Consider the following 17703-nt stretch of genomic DNA (forward strand, 5'->3'; position numbering starts at 1 on the left):
CTAAGTCCACCCTCTCTGTAGTGAAACTAAGAGGGTTAGCAGCAGCCAGTCTTCCCAGAGGAGGACATTCAGTCTGAACTCAGACCATGCAAAGCTGACAGAAACAGCAAAAAACCCAGAACTCAGACTCTCCAGGTCCACGTTAGAGGTTAAAGTTCACGAGAGTCCAGTTAGAAACAGACTGAACCAGTACGGCTTGCTGGGAAGGCTGCAGCACGGCTTAGCCTGGCAAAGCTGAACCAACCACCAGACTTCTGGAACAAGGTCCTCTGGACAGACCAGACCACACTGGACATGTTTGGTCCTTAATCGCCTTATACCAGCTGTCAGCACGGTGGTGGAGGTATGATGGTCTGGACACCTGCAGTCATTGATGGACCATGAACTCCTCTGGATACCAAAGTCTTCTAGAGTCAGATGTGAGTCCATCTTCTTTTAAGGCATAAGTCCTTGAATGCACCACCATATTTATCTGACCTGCTTCAGCCCGACACGCCGTCAGGACTCGGCTGACCAGCGGCTCCTGGTGGTTCCTAAGACGAGGCTGAAACTTGGAGGGGATCGGGGTTCTGTGGAACCAGCTGCCTCCTCGCTGTCTCCTTTTAAAACTCTTCTTAAAACACACTTATTGTCTTTGGCTTTTAGCACCAGCTGATGTTTTTATTTTCTTTAAGGTTTAATTGTCTTTGGTCTTTTTATGATTTCTAGACTGATGATGTTTTAGTGTATTTATGGATAAACATGTTTGGTAAATGATTTGTTGTTGTTTTATTGTTCAGCTCTCTGATTAACAGTTGTGTTTAAAGTGCTCAATAAATCACCTGGATTAGAATTATTTCCTTATAAGCAGAGTACTCCAAGTTATGCCAACAGAAGTCCCAGCAGCAGTCTTTACATTCCTGTTGTAGGACAGCTTATAACGGGTGTAAGACCCACTACAGCACAAAAACTACATGCTGATCTGCTTGATGCTTGTATGGGTGCATTTAAATTCATACTTCATATGATCTCATTAACATGATTAAATATTGGTTATTGAAAAAGAAGTGTAGCTGGCAGTAAACTTAACACTTGGCTGAAGAATCTTCTCCGTGTTTTGGACCTCAGTACTCTGGAGAGCTAAAAGTACGAGTAGGAAATCTTGCAGCTTATGGAACTGCTGCTGCACACTGAGGTGTACAAATCCCAAAAAGTTAGCAGGCTTGCAAAATGTAAACAAAACCCGAAAGCAATGATTTATACACCTCACCAGCTCATCGTTTACTCCCAGTAGAAGATCAACAACATGTTAGATGATGAAACTGAGGCATTTTACATGTGATGGAAAATATGAGCTGATAGTGAATCTGATGCAGAAACACGTCTGGAAAAAGTAGTTCCAGGGTGGTGTTCGGCACGGTGGAAAAAGTAGTTCCAGGGTGATGTTCAGCACGTCTGGAAAAAGTAGTTCCAGGGTGGTGTTCAGCATGGTGTAAAAAGTAGTTCCAGGGTGGTGTTCGGCATGGTGTAAAAAGTAGTTCCAGGATGATGTTCAGCGTGGTGTAAAAAGTAGTTCCAGGGTGGTGTTTGGCATGGTGTAAAAAGTAGTTCCAGGGTAGTGTTCGGCATGGTGTAAAAAGTAGTTCCAGGGTAGTGTTCAGCACGGTGTAAAAAGTAGTTCCAGGGTGATGTTCGGCATGGTGTAAAAAGTAGTTCCAGGGTAGTGTTCAGCACGGTGTAAAAAGTAGTTCCAGGGTGATGTTCGGCATGGTGTAAAAAGTAGTTCCAGGGTGGTGTTCAGCGTGGTGTAAAAAGTAGTTCCAGGGTGGTGTTCGGCATGGTGTAAAAAGTAGTTCCAGGGTAGTGTTCAGCACGGTGTAAAAAGTAGTTCCAGGGTGATGTTCGGCACGGTGTAAAAAGTAGTTCCAGGGTGATGTTCAGCATGGTGTAAAAAGTAGTTCCAGGGTGATGTTCAGCGTGGTGTAAAAAGTAGTTCCAGGGTGGTGTTCGGCATGGTGTAAAAAGTAGTTCCAGGGTGATGTTCAGCACGGTGTAAAAAGTAGTTCCAGGGTGGTGTTCGGCATGGTGTAAAAAGTAGTTCCAGGGTAGTGTTCAGCACGGTGTAAACATAGTTCCAGGGTGATGTTCGGCATGGTGTAAAAAGTAGTTCCAGGGTAGTGTTCAGCACGGTGTAAAAAGTAGTTCCAGGGTGATGTTCAGCGTGGTGTAAAAAGTAGTTCCCGGGTGGTGTTCGGCATGGTGTAAAAAGTAGTTCCAGGGTAGTGTTCAGCACGGTGTAAAAAGTAGTTCCAGGGTGATGTTCAGCGTGGTGTAAAAAGTAGTTCCAGGGTAGTGTTCGGCACGGTGTAAAAAGTAGTTCCCGGGTGGTGTTCGGCATGGTGTAAAAAGTAGTTCCAGGGTAGTGTTCAGCACGGTGTAAAAAGTAGTTCCAGGGTGATGTTCAGCGTGGTGTAAAAAGTAGTTCCAGGGTAGTGTTCGGCACGGTGTAAAAAGTAGTTCCAGGGTAGTGTTCGGCACGGTGTAAAAAGTACTTCCAGGGTAGTGTTCAGCACGGTGTAAAAAGTAGTTCCAGGGTGATGTTCAGCACGGTGTAAAAAGTAGTTCCAGGGTGATGTTCAGCACGGTGTAAAAAGTAGTTCCAGGGTGATGTTCGGCTTGGTGTAAAAAGTAGTTCCAGGGTGGTGTTCAGCACGGTGTAAAAAGTAGTTCCAGGGTGATGTTCGGCTTGGTGTAAAAAGTAGTTCCAGGGTGGTGTTCAGCATGGTGTAAAAAGTAGTTCCAGGGTGATGTTCGACACGGTGTAAAAAGTAGTTCCAGGGTGATGTTCAGCACGGTGTAAAAAGTAGTTCCAGGGTGATGTTCGGCACGGTCTAAAAAGTAGTTCCAGGGTGATGTTCGGCACGGTGTAAAAAGTAGTTCCTGGGTGGTGTTCAGCACGGTGTAAAAAGTAGTTCCAGGGTGGTGTTCAGCATGGTGTAAAAAGTAGCTCCAGGGTGGTGTTCAGCACGGTGTAAAAAGTAGTTCCAGGATGGTGTTCAGCACGGTGTAAAAAGTAGTTCAAGCACTTCCAGGGTGATGTTTAGCACGGTGTAAAAAGTAGTTCCAGGGTGGTGTTCAGCACGGTGTAAAAAGTAGTTCCAGGGTGGTGTTCAGCACGGTGTAAAAAGTAGTTCCGGGGTGATGTTCAGCATGGTGTAAAAAGTAGTTCCAGGGTGGTGTTCAGCATGGTGTAAAAAGTAGTTCCAGGGTGATGTTCGACACGGTGTAAAAAGTAGTTCCAGGGTGATGTTCAGCACGGTGTAAAAAGTAGTTCCAGGGATATGTTCAGCACGGTGTAAAAAGTAGTTCCAGGGTGATGTTCGGCTTGGTGTAAAAAGTAGTTCCAGGGTGGTGTTCAGCACGGTGTAAAAAGTAGTTCCAGGATGATGTTCGGCTTGGTGTAAAAAGTAGTTCCAGGGTGGTGTTCAGCATGGTGTAAAAAGTAGTTCCAGGGTGATGTTCGGCACGGTGTAAAAAGTAGTTCCAGGGTGATGTTCGGCACGGTGTAAAAAGTAGTTCCAGGGTGATGTTCGGCACGGTGTAAAAAGTAGTTCCAGGGTGGTGTTCAGCACGGTGTAAAAAGTAGTTCCAGGGTGGTGTTCAGCATGGTGTAAAAAGTAGTTCCAGGGTGGTGTTCAGCACGGTGTAAAAAGTAGTTCCAGGGTGGTGTTCAGCATGGTGTAGCATCTCTTCTTCTAACATGTCTGGAAACGTCTGGGAAGTGAGGAGACCAGTTGCTGGAGTTTTAGGAGAGGAATGCTGTCCCATTCTGGTCTGATGCAGGATTCTAGCTGCTCTACAGTCCTGGACCTTGGTTGCTGGATTTCTGCTTCCATGAAGCTCCAGATGTTGTGTACTGGTGAAAGGTCTGGACTGCAGGCAGGCCAGTTCAGCAGCCGGACTCTTCTCCTGTGAAGCCATGCTGCTGTGATGGATGCAGGATGTGGTTCAGCATCGTCTTGCTGAAATCTGCAAGGTCTTCCCTGAAAGAGACGTTGTCTGGATGGGAGCAGATGTTGCTCTAAAACCTCCATGTACTTTTCAGCATTGATGGAGCTTCACAGATGTGGAAGCTGCCCACGCCATAGGCACTAATGCAGCCCCATCCCATCAGAGATGCAGCTTTTCACCTGTCCACTGATAACAAGCTGGATGCTCCCTCTCCTCTTTAGTCTGCAGGACACACCGTCCATGCTTTCCACAAACTAGTTCACATCTTCATCCAGGTTTCCACTTTGCCTCAGACCGTTTTAAATGAGCTTTGGTCCAGAGAAGACGGAAGAAGCTGGTTCTGGATCCTGTTCACATCTGGCTTCTTCTCTGCATGATGGAGCTTTAACCTGCATTTGTGCGTTTCAGGGTGAACTGTGTTCACAGACAGTGGTTTCTGGAACTCTTCCTGAGTCCATGCAGTGGTTTCCAGTAGAGAATCATGTCTGCTTTTAATGCAGAAGATCACCAGCATCCAGCCTTGTCCCATGCACACAGAGATTCCTCCTGATTCTCTGAATCTTCTGATGATATTCTACACTGTAGATGGTGGATCTTCCATCACAACTCAACACACATTTGTTCAGACAGTCCTATGCCATCTAGTCATTCTCCATCTTGCTGTTGTCCTCCATTCCGTTTAGTTTTGTACTTATTGTTTTTAACTGTTTTAATGTTTGTTTTGTACATAGTCGTTTTTAAACTATTTTAATGTTCCTTTGTACAGTGTCCTTGGGTGTTTTGAAATGCGCTTTTAAATAAAATGTATTATTATTATTATTATTATTATTATGTTCAAAGTCTGAGGAACATTTTTCTGAATTTGTTCCACAGTTTTAGACCCAGTTTGTCTCAGATTGGTGAAGCTCTGTCCATCTTTCCATCTGAGAGACTCTGCCTCTCTGAAATGCTCCTTTTATACCAGTTATGTTACTGACCTGGTGCCAGGTAACCTGGTTAGTTGTCCAATGCTCCTCCAGGTGTTTCTGGTTTGTACCAGGTACTTTTCCAGCCTTTTGTTGCTCCTGTTCCAACTTTTTCCATCAGATTCACTATCAGCTCATATTTTCATCACATGGTGAAACGTCTCAGTTTCGTCCTCCATGTTGTTTATCTGCTATGGGTTTAAAAGATGAGTTTATGCGATTCTGGTTTGGTTTTATTTACGTTTTACACAGCGTTCCAACTTTTATGGAACTGCTGTTGTACATTAAAAACTATGAATAAAAAAGAGAAATAAAGAGCCTGTATAAACAGCAGCGGGCGCAGACTGATGAAGACACATGAACTCTGAAACCACGGCAGATTTCATTCCTGGGAACAATAATTGCTTTTCTGGAAGCTTCTGCGTCCACATTATTGTTCGGATACAGATCAATTCAAGCTGCCAGGCGACCCCATCATACCCGTTCCTCCATCCCACTTCCCACCGCCTCCAGCCGCAGGCTGATGCTCACTCACCGCAGGCGTACACGCAGGCATCGCGGATGCCTTTGTGTTTGTGGCCGGACGCGTCCTTCTGCAGCTTCCGCAGGATTTCTTCCATGACTCCAAACACGGCGCAGGAATCAGAGCAGACACACAGCCTCGTTTAAGGGGTCTATCTGTGGTAATTTAAGGGTGCAGTGACAGTAACAGCATCCCTGAACCCCCCCTGATGATGATGAAGGCGATGATTCATTCCCAACCTCAAGCCAATGATGTCAGGCCAGCCGTCAATCCTCTGAAGGGGGAATAAGGAAGTGATTCCGACTAGAAATCCGCGACGTGTCCGCAGGTGGAGCAGCGAAGTCACCGTTCACCCATAATACCCTCATAACGTGTCCCCATCTTCCTGTCCGTAGCTTTCACGAATAAACGCCCGTCGCACATCCTTGTCGTACATTTATTCCTCCGCACTAACGCCTGCTGGTGTGCCGTTCGCGAACGAGCCGATTCTGAATGCTGATTCTTTCAAATGAACGACAAGAGCCGACTCCCGTTCGGGAGAGCTGAATTTTCAGTCTTCTTCTTGTTGTGTTTTATTGGCCGATGGTAAATGAAGTTAGTGTAGCTCAGAACAGGTTGTTGAATCAGACCTGTTATTGCTGGAAAATGACGTTTAAGCCCCCCCCCTTTTTTTTCTTTTTTGCTTTGAATCTTTTCACATTTCAATGCTGAATTTCTGCAAAAAGATTCAATGCAGGAAGGGGAGGGATTTTCATTTGATGGGCACTATGCAGCCAATCATGTGTGAGGACAGACTAAGATTATACCATTACGGGGGGGGCTCCAGAATAAAACACTTTGATTTGATTAGTTCAGTTGTTGATTTCAGGATTTAGTTAAAATATTAAACAATATAAACTGTTTTTTTTTTATTGTTTTTGTTTTTAAATAAAAACACATTGAAAATAGTACTTTTGTTGAAACACAAAATAAAATCTACAACACAAAAACTGCTTGTAATTCATAAATTAGACTAAATTAGAGACTCAGAGTGATTATAAATAAAGAGCCATTTGAAAGAGAGTGTGTGTTCTGTCTAAATATCCCACCAAAGGCTGAATTTATAGATATATCTGTGAATAGGTGTTATCCCATCAGAAAATAATAGATGTTTTCATACACAACACAGTTTACACTTGTTAGTTTACAGATGATCCACTTAGGTAGTCTTAAAAAAATTACATCAAAATCAAACTGCAAATAAATGAATGAACATGCTGTTTCTTGCTCATGTAAATGAATGAATGTATATTCATTAATTATAAAGAAACCCTCAAAATAGTTTAATTTATTTTATACAATCTCTGTGAAAATGAATAAAAAAATACATGAACACATGCAGAAAGTAGATGTATGATGTCTTGATGGTAGGAAGGAAGGTTGGAACATTGCTTCTTCTAAGAGAACCAAATCAAAAGAGCCGGCTCTTTGAAAGGATCTGGACTTCCCATCGCTACCGCCGCGTTTTCAGATCCGTTCCGTCTGATTCTGATGCGCGGAAACCAGATCCCTTTTTTTCCATGATCCACCAAGCTGTTCCCTAAAATACGGATGTTTATCCCACCTGGCAGCAAAGAATTTGCGCCGCTTCGCCACGCGGAGGTTGCAATCTGCGGAAGGACTCAGTGGACCGGAATTTCCTGTCCCTGCAGGGTGACAGGTGCAGAGAGAGGATTACAGCCGGCTTCCCTCAGGAAAGCTTCATACACAGTTCAGTGGGATGTTTTAGTGTTGTGGAGACATCAGGAAGATCTGAGAATTTATTACTTTTTATTATCATTATTATGTGGAAACATAAATCCAAATCCAGAATCTGACTCCGAACCTGAGTCTTAAAGTCCATATTTTTTATTCTTCGTCCCACTCTCAGCCCTCTTAGAGAAGCTTCCTGTCATTTCTTTCAATAGTCTCCAGGACCCTTGAAGGACTTTCCAGGAATAGTTCTCCAGGATCCTTGAAGGACTTTCCAAACCTCTTCTTTAGATGTTTCTGCCTTTTTTCTGTTCTCTGTTCAGATGATCCCACACTGCTTCAATAATGTTAAGGTCCGGGTTCTGGGGAGGATCCGTCTCTCCATCAGACCCGTCGAGGTCCGGGTTCTGGGGAGGATCCGTCTCTCCATCAGACCCGTCGAGGTCCGGGTTCTGGGGAGGATCCGTCTCTCCATCAGACCCGTCGAGGTCCGGGTTCTGGGGAGGATCCGTTCCTCCATCGGACCCGTGGAGGTCCCGGTTCTGGGGAGGATCCGTCCCTCCATCAGAACTGTTGCTACTGATCTTCAGTCCAGTTCTTGTCATATGACCTACCTCGGCCTTTCCTCCTTGTTTCCCCTCCTTAAGATTCCTTCAGCTCCTCTGGAACCGATCTAGTACCAGGACTGGACTGGAAATGAGGGAAAAGGCAGAAAATGTCCAAAGAAAAACCTTAAAAACCTTCAGACACGCCAAGTAATTTATTTTTGTCCCTTGTGTAAATTTTAACTGACAGACACGTCTTTAGATCTTATATCAGTAATCAGAACTATGAAACATTTGTCCCTGGAAACTAAGTCATGTTAAATAATAACTTTAGACGATCACCTTACCTCTGTACAAACGGAGTAACAAAAAGACCTCTAGATGGCGCTGTAGCATTTCTAAATGTAAAACTACTTTTGCACAATCTGCATTTTTCTATAAAGCCATAAAGGAATGAAACAAGCTCCACAGACTGGACCACAGCACAAATTACAGAAGTTTCTCCAAAGAAACAGAAACATAGATTTTAATAAATTCTCCTGTCAGCAGACTTGAATGTGTCTTAATGTCTGGACTGTTCCACTTCCAGGCCTCTTGTGTCTTTGCTTCTGAGTTTTTGTGGATTTTCTTTCCGTTTTGTTGTCTTTGTTATTCTTTTTTTTTCTATCCTTAATCTCTTAATTTTCTCTTCTGCCTGCCACAGGGACAGCAGATGGAAACCAGCTAGAAAGCTATAATCTGTTGAAGTGCATCTCTGAGTCTGGTCTGAGTTGAATGTTTTACTCTACATGTTTCCTGACAAATAAATATTAAAATAGATAAATAAAATGTGCAGGGTGGCACTGGCCAACTCTAAAATCTGACTGGACGCACCATGGGCCACTTCAGGTGATTGACAGGTCACTGGAGCATGGATCACTAGTATCACTACACCATTCAGAAATAAACATTGAACTAGTTTCCTAATTATCCGTCCTTTAAAATACTGACATGTGGCTGCACATTTATAGACAATATTTAGTCCAACTCCTAATCTTCTGTAAGGTCATAAGCCTGATGTTAGCATGAAAGCTATGTAGCAGTGCTAATAGTTCTATGCTAGCACTAAATTAGCTTTAAGCTAATGTGGGGAATCCAGGTCATATTTGGTTTTCAGTGAGTGTATTATGGATGAAACATCTACTCAGTTCATCAAGATTTTCACATTTGAGCTGAAAACAAAGTACAAAGATGCTCAAAGAGAAGCAGTTTCCACGTTACTTAGCACTGACTAAGCTAGCGCTACATGATCCTGTTTAATTTAAACAGGAAGCTAGCAAGGCTGCTAGCTGGTTTTAAAGTAGCTATGAAAATGAAAATGTGGAGAAATAGATTCTGGAACCAGTCTGGTTTAGTTGAGGAAGATATAGTATATTGATTACATGGTTGGAAGCAGTGGCGGCTGGCCAGCAGGGGGCGCTGGGGCGCCGCCCTCACCTACAAAGAGTCCATATTCCTGGTTACTACACAATTAAAAAAAACAAACTGTTAGGAATAATTTCGGATGAAGATATGTGTAAAATAATGTATTTTTTTTAGCTTTTTGTGCATGTTAAGCGCATTACACAGTGTTTCTTTTTAATGATTTTTCATTGAACAACACTTCCTGGTTGCGGGGGCGCCGGTCAAATGAATCCCTATTGTCAGCCTCAAACTTTTGACTAAAACGTCACTGGAGGCTGCGTTTTGATTGGTTCGTTAAAAATCTGCTTGTGGCGCAGCTCGGTGCGCCCCGGATACGCCCACTTTTCATCGTCAGCCAATTAGAATAGTTGAATTATGTTGCTTCAGTGTGTTTGGACAATGTCATGGTCAATTATACACTCCTGTATTTTAAGCCAGTGTGACGTACATCCGTAGTAGCAGAGTGAGTTGGAGACGAGTCTGTAGTAGCGTACGATTAGAAAGATGGCATGTGAAAGTGGAACCGGAATTCCCGAGCGAATTAATTCTGTAAAATATTTACAAGAGCACCCATTTTCAAGATGTTCTCTCGAGGAGAAAAAGAGGATAAAGGAGCTCGGGGCTGACCAGCCTGATCTGCAAGCACAGCAACAAAGCGGCGACCGCGGAAGAGCTTATACCCGGGCTTTTTCCCGCTCTTACTATGAAAAACGGAGTTGGCTTGCCGGTTGCGCCGTGAGTAACGCCTTTTTCTGCTTCCCTTGTCTGCTGTTTGAAAGTGTCGGCACCACCGAAACGTTGTGGACAAACCATACACAGACTTCGTTTTTCTTTTCTTCCTAACTCTGTAACTGTATTGAAATTAAAGTGGCTAAGTTTTAAGTGTCAACTTTCCAAGAAAATTTGCGCCCCCCTAAAAAAAATTGTCATCAGCCGCCACTGGTTGGAAGTGTTTTTGCCAAAACCCAGTTTGACCAGGATGAAGTGGGAGTAGAACCACCAACCACCTGGCCACCAACTACACCATGTTCACTGTAACACTACCAGTTCTTCAATTATTGAGTTTTTTTAAAAGATATTTTCTCTCAAAGTGAGAAATAATGCAACTGAAAGGAAGCATCAACAGGCTGGTTTTAATGTTGATTTTACTTATTATCCTCTAGAAAAGCTAAAAGGTTTAATTGGCATTTCTTCATCTAAACTTGGCAGTCATCTGCAGAACAACGGACAGAGATGCCACGTTTTCTGGGAATAGATCCAAGAGGAGGAAGATACAATGAAACAAAGCAATGGCCCTGAGATTGAGCCCAGGGGGACCCCACATAACAGAGGCGAAGGGAACCAGGGAGCCAGAGGGGTCCTAAACCAATTAAAAGTAAACTTCTGTGCACATGGTCTTCCTGAATCCTGATTGTTTGGGATAAAGCTAACATCATGACCAGCCTGACTCAGCGTCTTAACTTTTCCAACTTGCTTTGTTTAATTCTATCAAACCATCCATCCAGGAGATGTTACAGAATCAATGCAGTGCTGTGAAGTCCATCTAAATACTTATCTTTATTTAATCTGGTCTTCCTGAAAAGCCTATCTTACCCTTACAGCTGCTACTGACAACCAGAACGAGAGCCCACATTACACCTATTCCAAAGTCTGCATTGGCTACCTGTGCTTCAGAGTTGATTTTAAGACCTTTTTACATGTTTTGAAGCTGTTAGTGAGCTTAGTCCTACCTATTTATCTGGTTTGCTTTTATTAGCAGGTCTTCAGACAGAAGCCTTTCACCAATCCCTAATCCCGGTCCGTCTGTCAATCAATTAATTGATTGATTGGAAGGTTTTGGTGTTGGATTCAGGGGTTGATCAGCATCATCAGGGAAGTTTTTACTGAAAGAACTAAAAGGTTAAAAAGAGAACCAGGAAGCTGAAGAAGACAAATCATCAGATGTACTGTGTTTGTTTACAAGTGGGTTGTTATGTAATCTGCACAACTTTATAATAATCTCTTCTTTTATAAGCAGTTCATTCTCTATAATTAGAGTTAGGAACAAGAAAACTTCCAGCATCACAGCAACTAAAACAACCTCATGAGAACAGCTTAATGTGCTGAGTGACATCTGTGGCTGTGCAGATGTTCATTTATTTATTCATGCATTCATTGGCTTGACCCCATGTTTTCTCCCCTTTTTTACTCAGGATCATTGGACGAAAGAATGAAAGAATGAGGCAACAAAAGAAGATAGGATAATAAAATGAAAGCACCAATCACAGGTGGTGGGTGAAAGACGGGTATTAAAAGGTCCCAACATGACGTGAGGCTCCAACAATGAAGGCAGGGCTGCAACAAGATCAGACTGATGAGCATGAATGTAAACCTGACATGTCACTGTCCAAGCATGGCTTTAATAAGGAAATTAATGAGGTTTTTAAAAAGCCAGCAATCCGCGAGGACAGCTTTCCTTTACAGAGTCAAGCACCTTATGAGAATCCCAGATTTATACAGCTTCAGAATAAAAACTGCTCATAAAGTGCAGTCTGTGGTATCAAAGCTGTTCTGACACCTTCGTTAAAAGAGTCCAGACAACAGAGACCCGGCAATGCATTCATCACTTTTTATACAATATGTCATCATGGCCTATTTTTCATGATTTGTGTTTGAAAAGTGGTGCTAAAAATGACTAAATGAGCAGAATATGTGGACATCCCTGCACTGTGACCACTGCTAATAGAGGCGCATATGCAAGCTTTACTACATGTCAGAGCCTCTCCTTCAACTTTGAGGTTTTATATATATATTAGGTCTGTCAATTGATAAAAAAAAAAAAACTAATTAATCTCACATTTTTCTGTTATTAATCGCGATTAATCATGATTACATATTGTTGAATTTTTTTAATTAAAAACATATTTCTGCAAAAAAAAAAAAAAATTATGTTCATGCAGAATAAACACAAAGAATGTGCAATTGAATTCAAAGTCTGTTTTTAATAGCTTTCTGTAAACCTGAACAGTTTATCTCCTGTGATGTAATAATAATTTGTCATCAATGACTAATAATCTTCTTCCTTGTATATGCTGATAGAAATAATAATCCACCCAGGCTTAAAGGGTAAAGTGCAGGAATAAAAAACTACAAAAGTTAAGAAAAATAAGACATCAGCCAGCTTACAAGGCAATACAAACTGAAAATAACTGTAATTTAAAATGAGATTAACTACAGTATGTGTCCCATAATCATGCTCTTTAAAAAAAAGCCAATGCAAACACAATAGAACATGGAGAAGTGTTGCTGAAAGTGCAGAATGTTGAACATTTTTCACTAGTGATATCCCTTCCTTACACTTACATGCAGGTGATTGCTTCTTAACTCGGAGCCAGTTACTGAGGCAGACCAATCTGTTAACATTATCAGGGACAAGGAAGCTCGCTTCTTTTGAACGACATGGCCTGAGAGTGAGAACAACCGCTCACAAGGCACTGTAGTTGCAGGGGTTGACAAATACTTGCAACAGACGCCAGTCTGGGATGTGCTGCTTCCCGCTTTAACCACCATTGTAATGGAAACCTCCCATCTCCATTTCTGCTTTATAGCGATCCAGACAATGCTTGACAGACTCCTCCTCTTCCTCAGTATCTGTATCTGAAGAACCCAGCAAGCTGATGAACATCCTTCTCTTCTTTGGTGATGGTTCCTCTGCTGTGTGAGCAGATGTTTGGGGTTCATGAGCCTCTCCCATCATAAGATCATGTATTGAAGCCCACACCTCACTCCTTTCATCTTTGGGAAGACACTTCAAGTCTGTAAACCTTGCGTCAAGGGTGGTGGCTATCTTCAGCCAGGTCAGGTTAGTGCTGTCCCTTCGTTGAGCTAGGTCAGTGGTAAACACCCTTTTGAGTTTCACAACATAGACTGGGTCATTGTCTGAAGGCGCCATCACTCTGAACAAATGGCACAAGGCTGGCAACACCAAGGAACAGGAGACATACTGCTCCCCGCCCAGAAGTTCAGAGACATATCTGCAATAACAAGCACAAAATGTTTTTAAAAAGTCAGTTTTTATTAACTACTCTTACAAAGAAACTCACTACATTCCAGTCTGTGTTACCAATGTCATGTGAGGACAGAGCTAGAAAACAGATGTGTAACGATAGACAGACAGGCAGGCAGGCAGGCAGGCAGGCAGACAGGCAGACAGGCAGGCAGGCAGACAGGCAGACAGGCAGGCAGGCAGGCAGGCAGGCAGGCAGACAGGCAGGCAGGCAGGCAGGCAGACAGACAGGCAGGCAGGCAGGCAGACAGGCAGACAGGCAGGCAGGCAGGCAGGCAGGCAGGCAGACAGGCAGGCAGGCAGGCAGGCAGGCAGGCAGGCAGGCAGGCATGTAATATATATACCTGCACGGCTCAGGTAGTTCCTCCAGCTTTTGGAGTTTGGATAACTCCTGGTCAGTCAACATCTTGCTCTTTTGCTGTGCCAGGGTAGAAGCCAGGAGAGATTTATTTCTCTGAATCCGCTTTATTATCTCCAAGGTGGAGTTCCACCGTGTGGAAATGTCCTGGACGAGTGATTCTTCCTTAATTCTGTGTGCAATTTGCTGTTCCTTTAAATCCTGAGCGTTTGCTGGACTGTGCATAAAGTGTCCAAAGATCTTGCGACATTTGGCAAGAACACTTTCAAATCCATTATTTTGAAGGGAACTTGTGATCGTTCTCTGCAGAATGTGGGCTGTGCAGGGCAAGTGTTCGAATGGAAGCAGTCTCGCGGCTGCAATCATGTTATGAGCGCTGTCGGTGCCAAGGGTAGTCAACTTCTCCACAATGTTCCATTCGTTCGCAACTTCTACAAAATGGTCAGCACAAGCCTCAGCATAGTGTCGTTCTTCAGTTTTTCTAACGGTTAGAGCAACAGATTGCAGAGTCCAGTTGTTATTAATAAAGTGTGCTGTAACGCCCAGGTAATTATCGTTGTTCACTGAAGTCCAGTGGTCAGAGTAGAGTCGCTGCTCCTCCACATCGAGAGGAACCAGATGAGGAGCCTCGGGCATCTGGTCAGGATGCTTCCAGAACACCTCCCTGGTGAGGTGTTCTGGGTACATCCCACCGGAAAGAGGCCCCGGGGAAGACCCAGGACACGCTGGATGGACTACATCTCTCGGTTGGCCTGGGAACGCCTCGGGATCCCTTCGGATGAGCTGGTGAATGTGGCCGGGGAGAGGGAAGTCTGGGTTTCCCTGCTTAGGCAGCTGCCCCTGCGACCCGACTCCGGATAAGAGGCAGAAAATGGATGGATGGATGGATTTTTCTTTTCTTTCTTTAAATATAATTGGTTTTATTTTATTAATTGATTTGTTGTTATTCACTTTAATTTGTTTTCATTTTGATCAATTTATTCAACTTTCAATTATATTTTATTTTATTCCAGTCTATTTCTTTTCTCTTATATAACTGTAAATAAATTCAGGTGTTAGAGGAGTTAATCTCTTGCACCTGTGTGCAACCACCTGGGTTTTGAGCGTAATCCTTCACATACTTGTTTGTGTACTACACTTGTTACCTGTTACACCCGGACCAAGCTCTGGCTTGGACACACCCATTCCAGTCATGCATCACCATAGTCACTCTCCTGAGTACTAATCATCCACATCTGTAATCTATTTTCAGCCAGGCTTATTATACTCCAGTTCCACAATCACTCTTCGTCGGATCTCGTTTCTACTCAGTTGGACTTCCTCATTCCCCTTCCCAGTCCCGATTCACCTGGTGGATCTTTGGACTCCAGTGCACCTGAATTCGAAAAATGTTGTTGAAGATCACTTGTGTGAAATAAACCCTGTTAACTGTGATCTGTCTCTGTGAGGTCCTTCAATAACATTACCAGAGGATTTCACTAGGAGGCGCCTTAAAGAAACCAGACCAGATAGCGTTGCCAAATTTGTTGGGTGTAAACAAAACGAGAAGCATGGCGACAACAGGGCATTGGAAGCGAAGGCACTGCGCATTGCATTCTGGAACATAAACAATACGCTGGCGCCACTTTCTGAGGCTACAGAGAAAAACATGACCATTGCAGATCAATAAGTTTTTAAGCAACCATAATGTTTGAAAGTTAGAAACAAACGAAATGTGCGCTACAGGGACAAGCTTGTTCCTGAGGCGAGGAGACGCTATATGGAAAGATAATCATCCATATGACATGTCGCCTAAAGAGTGGACCCAAGACCCCAATGCCTTATCTCCTCTTACTTTTCCTGACATTTTTGTGTATCTGGTTGGTGGTATTAGCACCTTTAATGAGGCTCAGTTTAGATCGGTTTTATAAAAACCCTCAATCTGTCAGTCTACCTGATATAATATGGCAAACACCCTTACAGGGATTAGTGGCTTGGGCTGGTGCTCCAGGATTGCTGCTGACGGTCCAGGTCTCTGGGCTGCCCTAGTCTGCCACTAGCCTCCGTAGACGCGTGGTCACATCTGCAGGATCACACTCATCTCTGATCTTCCTCATTCCTCATCCTCTGCATGCTGACTCAGCACTGAGGTGTCCAGTGTGTTTATACACTAAGAGATGCTTTGGTGTGTGTGTTTCTGGTTCTTTGGTTGTTGTGATACATGTTGTTTCTGTCTTGGTTATTTTGTAGGAACTCCTGATGATTGTCTGCTTAGTTTACCTGTAAAAGCTGCAGGAAATTCTTTGTTGTGTTTCTGTACAGGTGTAGTTGTTGGTTGTCTGGTGTTAAAAACATTAAATACAGTAATTTGGTGGAGTTACAAACCACGTAAATATTGTATAAATATAGAAATAATTTACTACCTAATCGCGTACAAAAGATGTTTTTTAATCGTAAAGGGAGATTTAATCGAGGAGAAAATTAAATCTGAAGATTTTAAGAGTAAGAACAACTATGAACAACATGTGCCTAAAGGCCCATTTCTGCTCCCTTACGTACATGAACAGTGACGTCTGTTTCAAACGCTGTCATGTGTCGCCCTCTTCATACTTCCATGCATGTTTTTTGTTGCCATGGTTGTTAAGTCAGTCCCTCCACTAGGGGGCAGTGCTGAGTTGAGAGTTCGCTCCTGCAGCAGTGGTAATGCGTTGCTATGAAGTTGTTTCCAAGCACCCAACACGTCCTAAACACTCGCATATAGTCTTTCTTCAAAAGCTTGCCCAATTTCTACAGTTGTTGACCTCGTCTTCATTCTTCTGCTTTTTTGTTGCGTTCCTGATCTTCTTCTTCTCTGGTTTGTGTCTTTCCCTGGCCGCATGTCAGCTATTCTGTTCAACACTGCCCCCATTGTTTTTGGTGGTATTGCTCTGTTTTCTGTGTCAAGCGACAGATAGCTAAGCTCCCTGAAAACGGACCAAATTACGTACATAACCGGCGCAGAAAGTGGACAAAACCTGTGTCCATCTGCGTGTCCGTCTTCTGAGTCGAGCATAAATGGGCCTTTACAGTATAGGGTGTAAATTTATTAAATACTCTTCAGGAAGAACTCAAACAATGTCCACACATAATCTGTTATTCAAAAATTATAAGGAAGAGAAAATATGGAAAGCTATACAATTAACTATGTATATATAGATATATATGTGTTAAAGGTCCCATATTACACATTTTTTCAACAATTTCATATGGATGTCAGAGGTCCAACAACATTGTTGTCAAAGTGTATTACCCCAAATTCAGCCTTGGTCCTACATTTCAGCCATTCCAGATGTGGCTCTAGTGAGCTGTAATGAGAATGGGCTGTTTCTGTGTCTGAAACTTTAAATGTTCATGAGTGGTACCTGTCCATGCCCCTCTCTGGGAGAGGATTCGGCTTTCGCTGGTGCCCGCTCAGTGATTTTAGAGGGCCATACAAACATTAACAGCCAGTCATACTTCTTCTAAAACACAGCTAGATCACAGAATGACTTCCACTCATTTAAAAATATTAAAAAAGGAGCCCAAATGTGCTCAAAATCCTGCATTATTTCAGAATATATACCTTACTCTCTAAATGGAGGGTTTCTGTCATCACTGTCACCCATTCCTTAGTGGATGGAGCTTCTGCCTCGGGTGCAAAAGAATTATTATTATTCTGTACATGTAAAACCATACAACATGAGCTGCCACTGATTAGTTAAAAATATACCTCAGAATATACCTCCCTGCCCAGAAATCATTTAACTTCGAAAAAGAGCCTAAAAATGAAATAAATAAATGAAGTGAATAAAGAAAACCTAGCCACGAGTTCAACCTGTGCATGCAGGGATATTCAGCAACCAACTGCATCATCAAAGGTCATAAATTAGATTTACAACAATCTCAGAAAGACTGACTTCTAAGTTTCTGACTTATTCAAATAAAAACTAATATCTGATTAAATGCAGCATGTTTGATTGATTTTAGGGGTTTTACTATCCAGCAAACCTCCTTCATGTGCAATAAAAGAAAATTTAGACTTTGACTAAGTTGACAAACATAAAATAACCAGTAGACGAGTGTCCCTTCAAAGCTACTGTAGTCAG

At 42.9% G+C, this 17703-nt stretch overlaps 1 protein-coding gene across 5 annotated transcripts in view; it reads right to left on the reverse strand.

Annotated features, from left to right (window-relative positions):
- Positions 1-5932, reverse strand: part of arfgef3 (ARFGEF family member 3) — a 90289-nt gene extending 84357 nt beyond the window's left edge. For all 5 annotated transcript variants that reach the window (XM_042010348.1, XM_042010346.1, XM_042010347.1 and 2 more), the window contains exon 1: positions 5491-5932. In XM_042010348.1, the coding sequence (XP_041866282.1) occupies positions 5491-5575 (85 nt within the window). In that variant the 5' untranslated portion in view covers positions 5576-5932. The remainder of the gene's footprint in view (positions 1-5490) is intronic.
- Positions 5933-17703: the final 11771 nt, after the last annotated feature.

Source organism: Melanotaenia boesemani, chromosome 16 (assembly GCF_017639745.1).
Source record: "Melanotaenia boesemani isolate fMelBoe1 chromosome 16, fMelBoe1.pri, whole genome shotgun sequence".
Classification (NCBI taxonomy): domain Eukaryota; kingdom Metazoa; phylum Chordata; class Actinopteri; order Atheriniformes; family Melanotaeniidae; genus Melanotaenia; species Melanotaenia boesemani.